Below are 13,251 nucleotides of genomic sequence, written 5' to 3' on the forward strand. Positions count from 1 at the left end.
CCAAAAACTTTCACTCCAAAGGCTTTCTTGGTCTGTTATGTCTGCTGACTTGAGACATAAAATATTATCTCCATTCCTAAGGGGTGATATGAATAAATGATGGAATGATTTATTGTGGATAGCTAGAGAAGCTCACTCTTAAAATGCTTTCTGAACAGAAAAAAATATAGATAAGTTGATTACTCACAAGTTTGCACACTGATCATAAACTCTTTTCAAGTATGAGCAAACACCCGGTGTTTACTCAGTTTACTTCAGGTGTTACACCTAGTTTAGCATTTACTTAGAGGGCAACCACAAAATGAAGCTGTCTTACAGTCCCAGAAGCTAAACCATTAGGAAACAGAAATTACTCTAGGAACACATGAAGACAGCTAATCCTCTGAACTTGTCATGCCCCATTCATATGTTGTGATACTCTGTTGATATAAAGCAACCAGAAGCTATTTCCACCGGCGCCTACTATTTTAAAATGAGTATGCGAATTTTATCAGTAGGAACAACACCTAGCACTTTTTCTCAAGAAGACAGACAACAAACTGTCTATGAGAGAATTTCAAACGACAGTCATGCTCCCACTGCAAGCTCAGCTATAACACCACTTACGTGTCACACAAAGACTATGTGCTTGGTGATCTGTACACAAAATGTCCATGATGTAAGTGCTTATTTTAGATCTCAAGAAACTGCATTGTTTGGAGGTCTCAGGAGAATTGCTAGCCTTTGGAAGGCTTGGTTTCATCTCCTTTTCGTTTTCTAAAATAATTTCATATATTAAAGAGTCATATTTTCAAAGACTGATTAGTTCTGAACACATCAAAAATAACAGTTGTGCTTTTATACGCCTTCTGAGCAAGCAGGTGCTTTAAAACACTTTTCAGAGAATGTTAGTCACAAAAGGAATAGTGGGTGATTTGTTACACTGTGCATCAAAACTGCAATACAGGGCTGAAGCAAGAATCAATATTATTTATCATGATTTTGAGACAAGCCCTGCTGCTGACCTGAATTATCTATAGCATCTGAATCACCACAAAGAGCAAACAAGGCAGAAAAATTTGATGTTTTGAGGGAGTTCAGCTGAGTTGGGACTTCACCCAATCAGCTATTAAATGCTTTCTTTGAGTTGCTGGCAATGGAACATTTCTGCCGAAATTCCAGCAACACAGCAGAAAATCACATACATTTTGTAATGTGGATTAAGAACTGAAAGGAAACGATCTTTAAAAATTGTAGCCAGGTAGTGTGACATCTATTATAACAATTTCATTTATGTGGAAGAGCACACTGCATAACTGCACATCTTTTTTAATTTTCTATCTCTCCCCTGAGCAATTTCATGAACTTTTATTAAGTTTAATAAAAAATATGTATAAAAAATATAAATATATATATATCTATCTTAGATCTTTTAGGAAAGTGAAAACATAGACATGCACAAGGGGAAAATGCTATTATTTTCAACTTTACATATTGAAACAATGAAAAATGTAACAACAGAAAACAGACATGAATTGAACAGCCAGTACTGGATATTTAAGATTCAGATCTTTCAAAGACAGATGAATGCACCTCGATAGCTTTATGAATGCAAGCAGCCTTTAAATCAACTGCCAGAATTAAACACTTTCATAAGTCTTTCTAAGAACAAGGACACAACACATCTATTTAGATATGATGATATTCAATCAGCTTTTCAACAGTTCACACAAATATCAAAGCTTTCTAAATGGCAAACTTATTTTGGTTAGCTCACAAAAATTTGCGATTCAAATCCAATCACAGTGCATTAATAGTATGAAGTGTATAGAATAAAGCATAGTTTATAATGGAAAGTCAAAATGAAAAGCAATAAAGTTGTAATTATTTCAGATAAAGCATGTTAATTCCTTCGAGGTTACATAAGCATAATTTTAATTTCAGGCATTCTTTCCTAAAAGGGTAAATTATTCCTTTCCTATTACATGGTTGACTCAATGAATGTTGTCACACCCTGTGGCCCCATTCTGATGAGAAGCTCCCTATGCTACTGCTCACAGGGAGTGAAGCAGAAGGTTGTTTAGAGATTGCTTTGATCTTCTGACATGCATGTGCCATGCAAAAACATGAGATATGCAAGTCAGAGGGGAGGGCAGATGGCTGAAGTGTTTACTCAGTTACTCCAAATACTCAAGAATGGATATTCTGCAGGAATGAAAATTTGGAGATTTGGCATCCAAATAACAGAGCATGACTACCCAGTTCTAACACCTTTAGGAGTACTGAAGTGTTTTGAAAGGAGGGGTCATCATGTCTTTATGAACTCTTTCATGCACCTGTGGTCTACTGGCTTATAAATCTGTCTTTGTTTCTTAACATATCCTTGTTCAGAAAGGTCTCATGATTTCATCCTCTTATGATGGCAATGGAAAAGAGATACTGTTCGAAGTCACTCAAGGTGACATGTTTGACATTCACAAGGTCAAGCTCTCTGTTAAGCATAAGTCTGAAATGCCTTCAGACCTAAACCCAGATCTTTATAATTTCTCTGTATGTTCCAAGATCACATGCAGTAATGCTATTTCAATTATTCTATTTTGCACTAAAGAAAGATTGTAAAAAATGTGCATTTTTTGACACCTACTGTCAAACAACTCCTAGTAATCACACAATATCCAATGTACTTGTGAATTCAATATAGTATCAGTTGTCATTTTAACCTCAGTTCGGATCCTTTGCAAAGACAATTTTCTCAAATAGGAAGTGATGAGGGTTGGAAGAGTAGCCACATTTACACCAAAACTGGGTTTGTATCCTAGCTTTACAATCTCATCAATACATTTTAATGTATGACTCAAGCCAGTGTTTTATTTTATTATATGTATCCACAGATGGCTGAGGGGAGAAAAATCTAGGCATTCAAACTAGTTAATCGGTGACATTTGAAGAACTAACTACGTGTTGATTTTTTTGAGTAACTCTAAAGCTAACATGTTTGTTTTCCAAATGTTTTGGATAATTTTGTAGAAGCACACCAGTGATCAAAAAAGTAGCTGCTTTTTCAAGCAATCAGGTTAGGATTTATAGACACAGAAAGGATTATGCATTCGTTCTGTGAAGGCATTTAGAGATTTTCTTCCTTTTTTAGATTAACAAAAATGAGCTAAGAAAAGGCTATTGCCTTTCTGTAAAGAAATAGGTGACTCACAACTGAATTTTGAGAATAAGGTTGAATGAAATAGGAAATAAGTGGAAGTTAGAGAAAGAGGAGATATAGTTTGATCTTGTGAAAAAGCTTTAAAACCAAAGTCTGAGTAACACTGCTTTCATCTTTAGGTGCAAAGTCTAAGCTTTTTGTCTTTATTTCTTTTTGAAGCAAAAACCCCAGAAGGTGGAATTATAATTTATCTTTATTAAATCTAAACTGGTAATTTAATCATCACACAATGGGAATTTTTTTATGACAGAAGATGATAAATTCCCCAAGGCTACAACAAGCCTCATGAGGATGCACGCTAAATCACTCAAAAAGCTTTAATATGCCTATGAAAAGTTAGAGAATGTAGTATGCCTTTTTATTTGAATTTACTGAGGGCCTTTTAAACAGTTACCACCATGTGATCTGTCAGGAAGGATTAGCAGGACAATTAGCGGGAGGCCTGAGTTGTATGAATTCAGACCTGATGGACAGCCAGAGTTTACGTAACTCCTCAGTTTTGTGCACTAAGCAGAAACTGCCATTTTGGAAAGACATAATTATTCCTGAAATGTGTCTGGCTGATGTAAAAACATAACATATGTAATATATACATATATGATTTGAGACCTTGTTCACTGTCAGTTGCCCCGCTGCCATGGAGGCAGGCAGTGGGATGTCTAATGCCTGGCCAGCCGGGGTGGAAGATGATGACTAACACTACTTAAACAGTCCCCACCTGTTTAGATAGAGACAGCTATTAAACCACATTGAAGCATCTACTTGCTGGAAAAGCTTGTGGCTGTCTCCTGGACCATACTGATGCTGATGACCAAGGTTAGGTTTTAGAAAACACAAGGGAATTGTCTAATTCTTTCTATCATTCGGTAGCTCTTCTAACGACATCAGTGGAAGAATTATGTCTCTACCTGCTTTAAAAAAGTTTCACCTTAAATATCTAAGCTGGCAAATCGTTCACTGTGAAACTGGTGAAAACCACTCATTGATTTCAGTAAGCATTAAAACAAGCTCTTAAGACTTAGAGCTGAGCAGTCTAATTGAAGTTAATGTTAGCAGGACTGCAGAATTTGGAAGGATGACGGCCTTTATACTCATTCTGACTTTTGAAGGTGATCCAAGTAATGAAAATTACTGAAGACGTTTTCCTTTTAGAACAAATTTTAAATTAAGTGTCAAATTTTAAATTACATGCCAAACTTAGATAAAGGGTCAGACCTTATAAAGCTTTCAAGTTCTCCCATAAACTCTCTCACACAGATAATTTTAAACAGTATTACTTGCTAAAAGCAGTTCTACTTGTCAAATCAAAATGAATATATGAAGTCTTACAGTATGATATAATTTTACAGTATCTGCAAATACTGTTATGCATATAGTATTGCAGTAGCATATAACTTTCAGCTGTAAGAAGGCACAAACAGCAGTAACACCTCCTTGGCTGCTATTCAAATCTCTTACTCTGCGATGATTTGAAGTGCAATCCAAAATCTCTCTCATGGGTGTGAGGACCTGCAAGTAGACTGGAGGGCTTGCTCCCCTCTGCGCCCTTCCCCTGCCCCTAGTGTTTTCCTCTGTGCATTATGAAAAGCCATCTAGGACATCTTTATTTTGTCTGTAGTTGTGAGCTTCACTCTCAAAAATCAGTGGAGCAGAAGGTCTCTTCAAAGAGTTTGGACATGGTCAGTCAGGTGACTGATCAGCTGTCCTTCAGCTCCTGATACAGAAAATTAGCTCCTGCGTGAGCTCCAGAGAGTGTGGACAGTTCCTGGGAGATGTTCATGGTCAGGAAAAGGAGCTCAGTGTGGTTTTGAACGAGAAGCTGCTTGAAGCCTCTTTGCTATACAACATATCAATAGTGATGAAGTGTTCTTAGGAAACAGAGAGGAAAAATGCTGCTCTATGTTGAATTTTGAATTCTGTTTTTGTAAAATATTTTTTTAATAAACATATCTTGTTAAAATAAAAACACTGGTTGTCAGACAGTTCTTGATGAAACTGGCCTCTGTCCTCCATGTGACTAGTTTAGCCATGAAGCCAGGCTTAGACAGAGGGAGAAGCAGAAAGCATCTATTCCCCAATGAGACTAGTAAGGATTCCCAAACCACAGAAGATGGGTAGCTTAAAGACAGAAGAAAAAGGCAGTGACAATCACCATCAGTGACCATGAACTCTGGACACAGCCATCACACTGCATTGCTAAATCACTCCTGTGGAAGATTTGCCATACAGGGAGTCCACAGTTACAATAATTTTTCTATAGGAGGACAATTTTCTCAGAGACGATTCAAACAAGGAGACGTGAGTAGCACAACTGAGCTGTACCACAAGCATGGTGGGAATTTCATCCACTTCAATAAACACACTTATTCTGACCTGAAAATTTTATGACAACATCATATGTCACACTATACCAACTGTTTCACAGTATATCGAGGATGGTGAGTACCTGAATGAAAGGGAAGAGCAGTCCGACTGCGAAGTTGGAGAGCCAGTTGACTGTCCCAGCTATCATGAATGCAGCTGGCCGCTGTGACTGCTGGAAAAACTCTCCAGTGAGAACAAATGGAATCCCACCTGAAAGGGGGTACAACAAGTCAGTGGTTTTAGTAAACTGCCTCTGCCAACGGCTGTTTCATTTACAGAGATGGACATGCTGCGTTGCACACCTCAGTGACTAGCAGCGACTGCTCTACGGCTCTCTGCTCAGGTGTAGGCAGGGGCTTCCAAGCCAGGAAAATGAGATTTGTCAAAATCATACTTTGGAGAACTGACACTTCTTTCTTTCACACCACTGCATCTCCTGTTTTACATCCTCTTATTGATGGCAAGCAGGTAAGAGAGCAGTGAATCCACACAACAGCTTCCAGAGTACACTGTGATGAGCTGTTTATCAATAATGATTGTTTCTACTAAAATGTTTGAAATGCTGAACATTCTGAAATACTCCAAAATACTTTTAGACCCTAACAGTTGGAAAGATGGCTCTAAAGAGATTAAACAGGTTTTTTTTTATAATTATCCACCTTATTTAAACAATAAAAAAGGCAAAACATTTGCTTCTCTGTGAGCATACTTTTAATTGATGCTTATTTAATACATTCCCTTACTAGACTACTGGCACTTCTGGCAAGGTCTGTTTCCCCCATCAGCCAAAGACTCTGATCTCTGTAATAACAAGCTCAGATGAATATCACATTTGTCACTCCTGTTTCCTTCCACTTAGGCAAAGGACTGTTTTGTGCAACATTGCCATATTGCTGGCCTGACAATAGCCCCTGGGGAGTAGCTGTCTAGTAGCTGAAAGTCTGAATTTATGATCTTTGGCTTCCCTCATTACAGTAGCATATTTCAATAGAAACACTTCTGTTTTTTTTTTATAGAATAAAGCATGGATTGAATTTGCTGATTGGATACATATTTCAATTAATATTACACATTAGACATACATCTACTGACAGGATTATTTCACCATTGTTTGAAGAGCTGTAAAACCTAGTAATATCAGTCAGGTATTCAGTATTCTGGTGCTACCAATTTCACCTCTAGGTCCTTATGTGTGTCAGTATTATCTACCTCACCACTTAGCTCTGTAGGTGACATCCATGTACATGTGTACTATGTAAGTCCTTTCTCTATTTTAAGCATTTTAACAATGCTTAGTGTGAAAAACAAAACCATATTAATAGACACACTTCCTTCCAGAAACCTCTGTGATAATCCTGACTTCCAAAATATATATAAATTAAGATAAAAACACCACCAAAGACTTATCCATGCACTGGGTCCTCTACTTGCATGTCTCTGCTTGATCTATGTGCTTATCTTTTGCACTATCTTTACTCTTGGACAGTTGTGAGTACATCTCTAAAGTGCTTTACAGCAATGTATTGACATGTAGCCCCTTGTGCTCAGCAACACTACACTAAACATGCATCAGAAGGTGTCCTAGAAGTAGTATGAGATAGGAACTTGTAAACATATAATGGAACATGCAGATGACACACTGTATCAGATATTCCTCCATTCCGGATCTTTTAGATGCAGAGATCATGTGCATAAAAGAAAGCCAACATGATGCAGCAAACAACCATATATGCTAGTAGGCATCACTCTACATCATCAACTAATGTGACTTTCTGTGAGAACATATCTACAATGGCAGCAAAAGCTTCAACCGAAATTTCTGTCCCACAAACTGACAGCTTAAATTACACCAAAAAAGTACAGAGGCATCCGAACAGCAGCTTAGTGACTTTCTACAAGCAGTATCTGAATACAGTGATTGAAAAGGTGACCTCTCCAAATAGACCTTTGAACACGCAGAATAAGCAATAAAACATGCAAAACTAAACAAAATTTAAGCAACATGTGGTCCATCAATCCTTGATGGCTTTCAGTGTCTATTCTATCACATGCTTGGGTTTTGGATTTAAATCCTAAGATATAGTAATCACATATGTTCTGTCAGCATCTGTTTTAGGTCTCAAATGCCACATGGGACAGAGTTTTGCCAGGGGACTTGCCCCTTAGAGAGAGGAACTGAAGAACTGGGAGCACAGAACTCATGTAAGATGATTTATTTATGATCATTTATTCTGTCATGCCTTTGCTGTAGGACAGTCTACGGAGGTGCTGCTGTTCTTGTCAGTATAATAAAAAATGCTGTTTGAGATCTATTTGGGAAAACACACAATGTACAAGAAAGGAAAAAAGCCAGAGGCAAAAAAAAAACCCAACAACAAAAAAGATACAAAAGGCCAGAAAAAGATCAGACAGCACAAATGTTACAGAAATAAAAATGCATGGGCACTATCTTGGAAAAAGGTTCCTTGAAATTCAAATGTAATTTCTAGATACAAATTAATCATCACTAAAATTTATTACTAGTCACACTTGCCACAAAAGCTCTTCCATCCAATTTGAAAAAATAGTGATGGTAAAAATTGTATCTTGCAAAGTTTAAAAAAAAAAAAAGAAAAAAAAGAAAGAAATTAGCAGCTCTTCTGAGCTCTTTCAAATGAACCATAAAGGAATGGGAAAGGTGGCACTGACAGCTCTTCAAACTTTCTTGTGACATAGATAGCCATATCCATAACATCACAAACCAGAGGAAGTAATTTTCTGTAGGGGGGTGAGTTAAGAGGAATTATATGGAGGAACCAAAGAGCCTGAAAAGCAATAGGTGTGTCAGAAAATGAAAGAAGCAAGGACATTGCTGTATATTATATGCCTGGAAGAGAAGAGACTTGACCTTCCTAGGATACAGAGCAAGGGGTGCAAACACCTGCCAAGACCCACACCATGGTGAAGAACGCACTCCACAAGTGAGTGAAGTGAACAAGAAATTTGGGCAAAGTGAAAGAAAAAGGTAAAGCCTTAAGACACAAACAAGGAAGGCACCTGAGATCAGCTGAACCTATAGACCCAGGTGTCCATACCCACTCACCTCAGGGTGCCAGAGGTGAGTGCCAGCTCAAGGACACCTTTTCTCCTGGAACTTGGCTTACTTGAGATAGAAATCAGGGTGTTGAAAGAATCTGTAGTATGCTTTCACTATGTCAGTTGGGTGTGGGCTGCAGAGATCACAATATTATGGTGTCTCATCAACTACTTCTTAGAGAGTCAGAATCCTTGCAAGGTCCCCTATATAATCACTATGCTAGATGGGTCCATACTGGCCTGTGTTCAAACCTGGATGCTTGGAAACCGCAGCCAAAAGCAATCTAACCAAACCACTGTATTTTTTGAAACAGTCTTTAAACATTTTGTCATGGGTTCTGCAACTTTAATGTGCGTTTGAATGTGGGTGAAATAATTTCACCAAAAAGCTAACTGATGTTCTTGATTATGAGAGATGAGCCTGGCATTAGCATTTCACTGGGAGGCTTTCCATGCAATTTTCAGTGAAACAGCCTTATCTTAGCTCTGATCATAAGCTCAAAAATGTGTATTAGCATTTCCTGTAGGAGTTTTCAGCAAGGTAGCTTCTGAACATGAATCTAAAGAGGTAATGCATTGACCACAATAATTACAGTGATTCATTTCGAGTACTTTGTTCTTTTCAGTATTGCAGTGAACACAATGGAAGAAGCTCTGAAATTACTGTGGTGCCATCAAAGAAAGACTGTTATACCTGCTAGCATGCTACATCTATTGGAAACTACAAATCTCTTATTGCGGGACTTGTGTATCAATGGGCTTTTTGATGAAACTAGATTAAACCACACAATAGAATTAGTCATGCAACAATACTTCTGTATCTGTGTATTTTATCCATTCCCCTCCCCCCTCCACAATTAGTTCAGTTACATTTAGAATCAATGTCATGTGCTGGTAAATGTCCAGAATCTCCATGCAATTGTCTTTCGTACATGAAATTGGAACGCTAGAACAAAATTAATATTCTTAGAATATGTGCTGCAGATTTTCAAATATATATTTAAATCTGCACAGACATCAACATGTTTTCTTATGAAGAATTAAGTAAACATACTTACAGTTTTGTTCAGTGAACTGTTACAAATACTGCTTAGTAGAAGTTACTCTATTCAGTGCAAAAATGTGAATACAGAGGACAAGGAAGAGGAAGAAAAATATTCAGGTCCTCATTCTGTTTGTACCCAGTACCTAACTGAGAGTTGAAGTCATGGCTATATATATGATTTACGAAAGGAGGCTGCTAAAAGAATATATGCCTAATACAAATCAGAGAGATTTATTACACTGATAAATCACCTCTAGAGGTGTTGAGAACTTTGTGCCCTCAGAACCAGTAAAAAGAAAGGAATTCTCCTTAAGCCTTTCCAACACACACTCAGGACACAACTCTGTGTTCAGGCAGTGGCTCCACAGTCAGCCATAGGGCTCCCAGCCCCACCAGGAGGACTATCCATGGCCACACAGCCTCATGGCCTCCTGCACTATGCAGCACTCCAAATACTACCTGTGCAGGAGGGACTCTGGAAATCCTGAGAGCCCTGATTAGGGCAAGAACTCCTAGACTTCCCAACTCCATGACTAGAGGGAAGGAATCTTTCAAGTGAGATGTTTTGGTAAAACAGACAAGTACTTTGGAACAATGCTCCATTTTGGAAAAAAAAATAAAAATATATCTGTGTACCTCTAAACAAGATCAAGCAAAACAGCTTTTGACTGCAAGGCAAGGCGTGCAGAGAAGACCAATATATCCTAATAGGGTTGGGAGATACAGTACCATCCCAATGAAAGGCTTCAGTATTTGCAGTTCAAGGGGCAAAAGACAGCTCTAGAGGGTAGCTGTGGGAAAGGAGCAATGGAAGAAAACTGCTGGAAAAACAACTCAATGCTCTTCAGTGAAAGAGCAAATGGCTGTTAGTTTCTACCCAGACTTTGGCTCTAACATCCCTCTCCACCACCCCAAACAACAAAACAACAAACAAAATCCCCAACCAACCAAACATCCCCAAAATCATCATTAAGCCAATGGGAAAATAGGCTGCAAGAGTACCGCCAGTGGGGGATGCAATGCAACCACTGAGTTCCTTCCATCTCTATGGGTCAATGGAAAGAGTAAGAGTTTTGCAAAATACATCTTTCAATCTTTAAAGAGATGCTTTGTAACCTTTTACATACAACTGTTTCCTAGAAGCCTGGGTAATATCTTCAATTTTTAATGGCTTTTCCTTACTTACTTTTTTAATTGTAATAGAAACCAGTAGTCCAGATAGGCCATTCTGCCAACCGCAGCACAAATTCAGTACATCTTTTTTTGGTGTTGGTACCATTTTCAGTCTGGTGGGATATTTTGTAATTATTTATTATCATTATTGTTATTGTTATTTGACTTTTTTTTTGTGTTGGCTGTTTTGTTTTTTTTTTATATAAGAGCAGAGCATTAACATTAAATTTCTATTGTGGTGCTTTGCAATATTTCCTTTTGCTTCACCATTATAAATCTGCATAACTACTGAAGAACGAAATGCACTTAAGAAATGCACTCAACTTTTAACTACATTTAAACATTTCTGCTATATTTTCAGACTCACTTTATCATATCAGAATCCTAATTATAGCCTGACTTTCTGTTCTATTTGAATGTGAAGGAAAAATTTCTTTACTGAGCTATTACTAAGAGTCTTTATGATATAATTCATTTTATAAGTATTCTCAGTAACAACGATGATCAGACACTGATTAACATCACTTCTGTTAACACTACATTATTAAAAACAATGAAGAGAGAGTTTTTCCTTTCATGAAAGCACAGAAGTGTCTCTTACATTTTCATCCCTTGTAAAAATGGCAGTATTATGGAAATATCTGAATTAAAGACTCACAAGTGTGTTCAGTCTTGGGTAAGTGAAATATTCATACAGTCACATCACTATGGCAGGACTGAAAACTGGTAAAAACGCAATCCCTATCTAGTCTAGGCTTATTACTTCTACAATAATCTACTGAAAGAATTACAAAAAGTCATCAGACATGATTTCCCTGTCAGGAATTCAGGTTGACAGCCCTTTAGCACAAAAGGCTGCTGGTTGTGAACCTATGCACGCTAAAGCAGTCTTGAAAACTCAGTGTGGCATGTCAGGCTTTCCTCATGAAACACTTTAACAAACAAATTAACCATAGTGGCTGTGCACAATTACATCCTGCATTCATCCTGAAAGACCCTGAGGGTAAAAATAGTGGACCAAATTTTCAGAGAAGTTGGGACAGAAGAGTCTTTCCCTCTTCTTCTCCTGTTTCAGATGGGTAACAGGACATGTTTTCACTGTTTATGATTTCTGGAAACTGTTGAAGTTTTGAGGACACGGGGCCTCAAATGCCAGTAATTTAAGAATCTGGCTGCTGCTCTAGGATGGTAGACAAGGTAGAGAGAGCAGTAAGTGTTTCTTACTGTGGTTGATAACTGAAATGCATATAGCAATTTAGCAGTATCTGCTAGCAAACAGGAAAGAAAATTAAAGAGTCAGAGGGTGCCCTTTGACTAGAAGTACCATCTTGAAGAAAGATAGTAACAGTCTTGCTGTGACGAAAGATATAAATGGTTGTCCTTCTGACCCATTTTTTTCCCCTGAAAGTCTCCTACTGTTGTTTATTTAGCTTTCTACACAGTAGCCTGGCTACCAAGAAACACTACCTAGACCCTAGAGCAACTTTCATTGCAACGCAAAATTATTAGTATTTCCATTTCAATGCTGGTCATGGAGCTTAGCCAAAAATAGATGAGGTGAATTTACAGTTTTTCTTTGCTGTGCACCGTGCCTGGGCACAAGGAAAATAAACCTTTTTATTGCCTTATATTAGTTCTGCACATTGTGTTCTATATATTTATTAGTTTGCATTTTTGTAAATATAAGTCTTTTATACAAATTCACAGAAGAAACAGTATATTTTGTACTGGGCTTTCTCTATCCAGTCCCCATTAATCTGAGTAATGTATTTAAGTCACTTTTGCAGCTTTTGAATAAATCAATTTTTCAAGGTTACATGAAGCTCTAAAACACATGGGTGTGTTTTTCCAGCAGTAAGTTTCTGGTTTTGGGGGTTTTAAGCAGGATGTGTCAGAAAAGTTACCACAGGGATAACTGGCTTGTGGCAGCCAAGCGTTCATAGTGATGTCTCTTTTTGATCCTTTGTTGTCGGCTCTTCCTATCATTGTGAAACAGAATTCAGCAAGCGTTGGATTGTTCACCCACTAATAGGGAACGTGAGCTGGGATTAGACAGTCGTGAGACAGATTAGTTTTACCCTATTGATAATGTGTTGTTGCAATAGTAATCCTGATCAGTACGAGAGCAACCACAGGTTCAGACCCTGGTGCATGTGCTTGGCTGAGGAGCCACTGGTGTGATGCTACCATCTGTGGGCTTCTGACTGAACGCCTCTAAGTCAGAATCCCGCCTAGATGCGTGATGTTGTGTTGTTGTGTCATTGGCGCTCAAGATTGATCCAGGAGATGGCAGTCTTGCTCAGAATGTGTGGGTTAAAGCCCTTCCTCAGTCTTTGTTAGCGAAGACAAGCCTTCTTCATAGGAGAAGAAGAACTCCTATCTTCAAACCCGGGCAGAT

General features: G+C 38.0%; 1 protein-coding gene across 4 annotated transcripts in view; it reads right to left on the reverse strand.

Moving 5' to 3' along the window:
* Positions 1-13,251, reverse strand: part of SLC2A9 (solute carrier family 2 member 9) — a 121,695-nt gene that overhangs the window by 11,496 nt on the left and 96,948 nt on the right. For 3 of the 4 annotated variants that reach the window (XM_062636374.1, XM_062636373.1, XM_062636372.1), the window contains one exon: positions 5,643-5,770. The exons of the other annotated variant lie outside the window; for it this stretch is intronic. In XM_062636374.1, coding sequence (XP_062492358.1) covers positions 5,643-5,770 — 128 coding nt within the window. The remainder of the gene's footprint in view (positions 1-5,642; positions 5,771-13,251) is intronic. 4 annotated transcript variants of the gene reach the window in all.

Source organism: Pezoporus occidentalis, unplaced genomic scaffold, assembly GCF_034315485.1.
Source record: "Pezoporus occidentalis ecotype Australia unplaced genomic scaffold, CSIRO_AGI_Poc_V1 ctg48, whole genome shotgun sequence".
Lineage (NCBI taxonomy): Eukaryota > Metazoa > Chordata > Aves > Psittaciformes > Psittacidae > Pezoporus > Pezoporus occidentalis.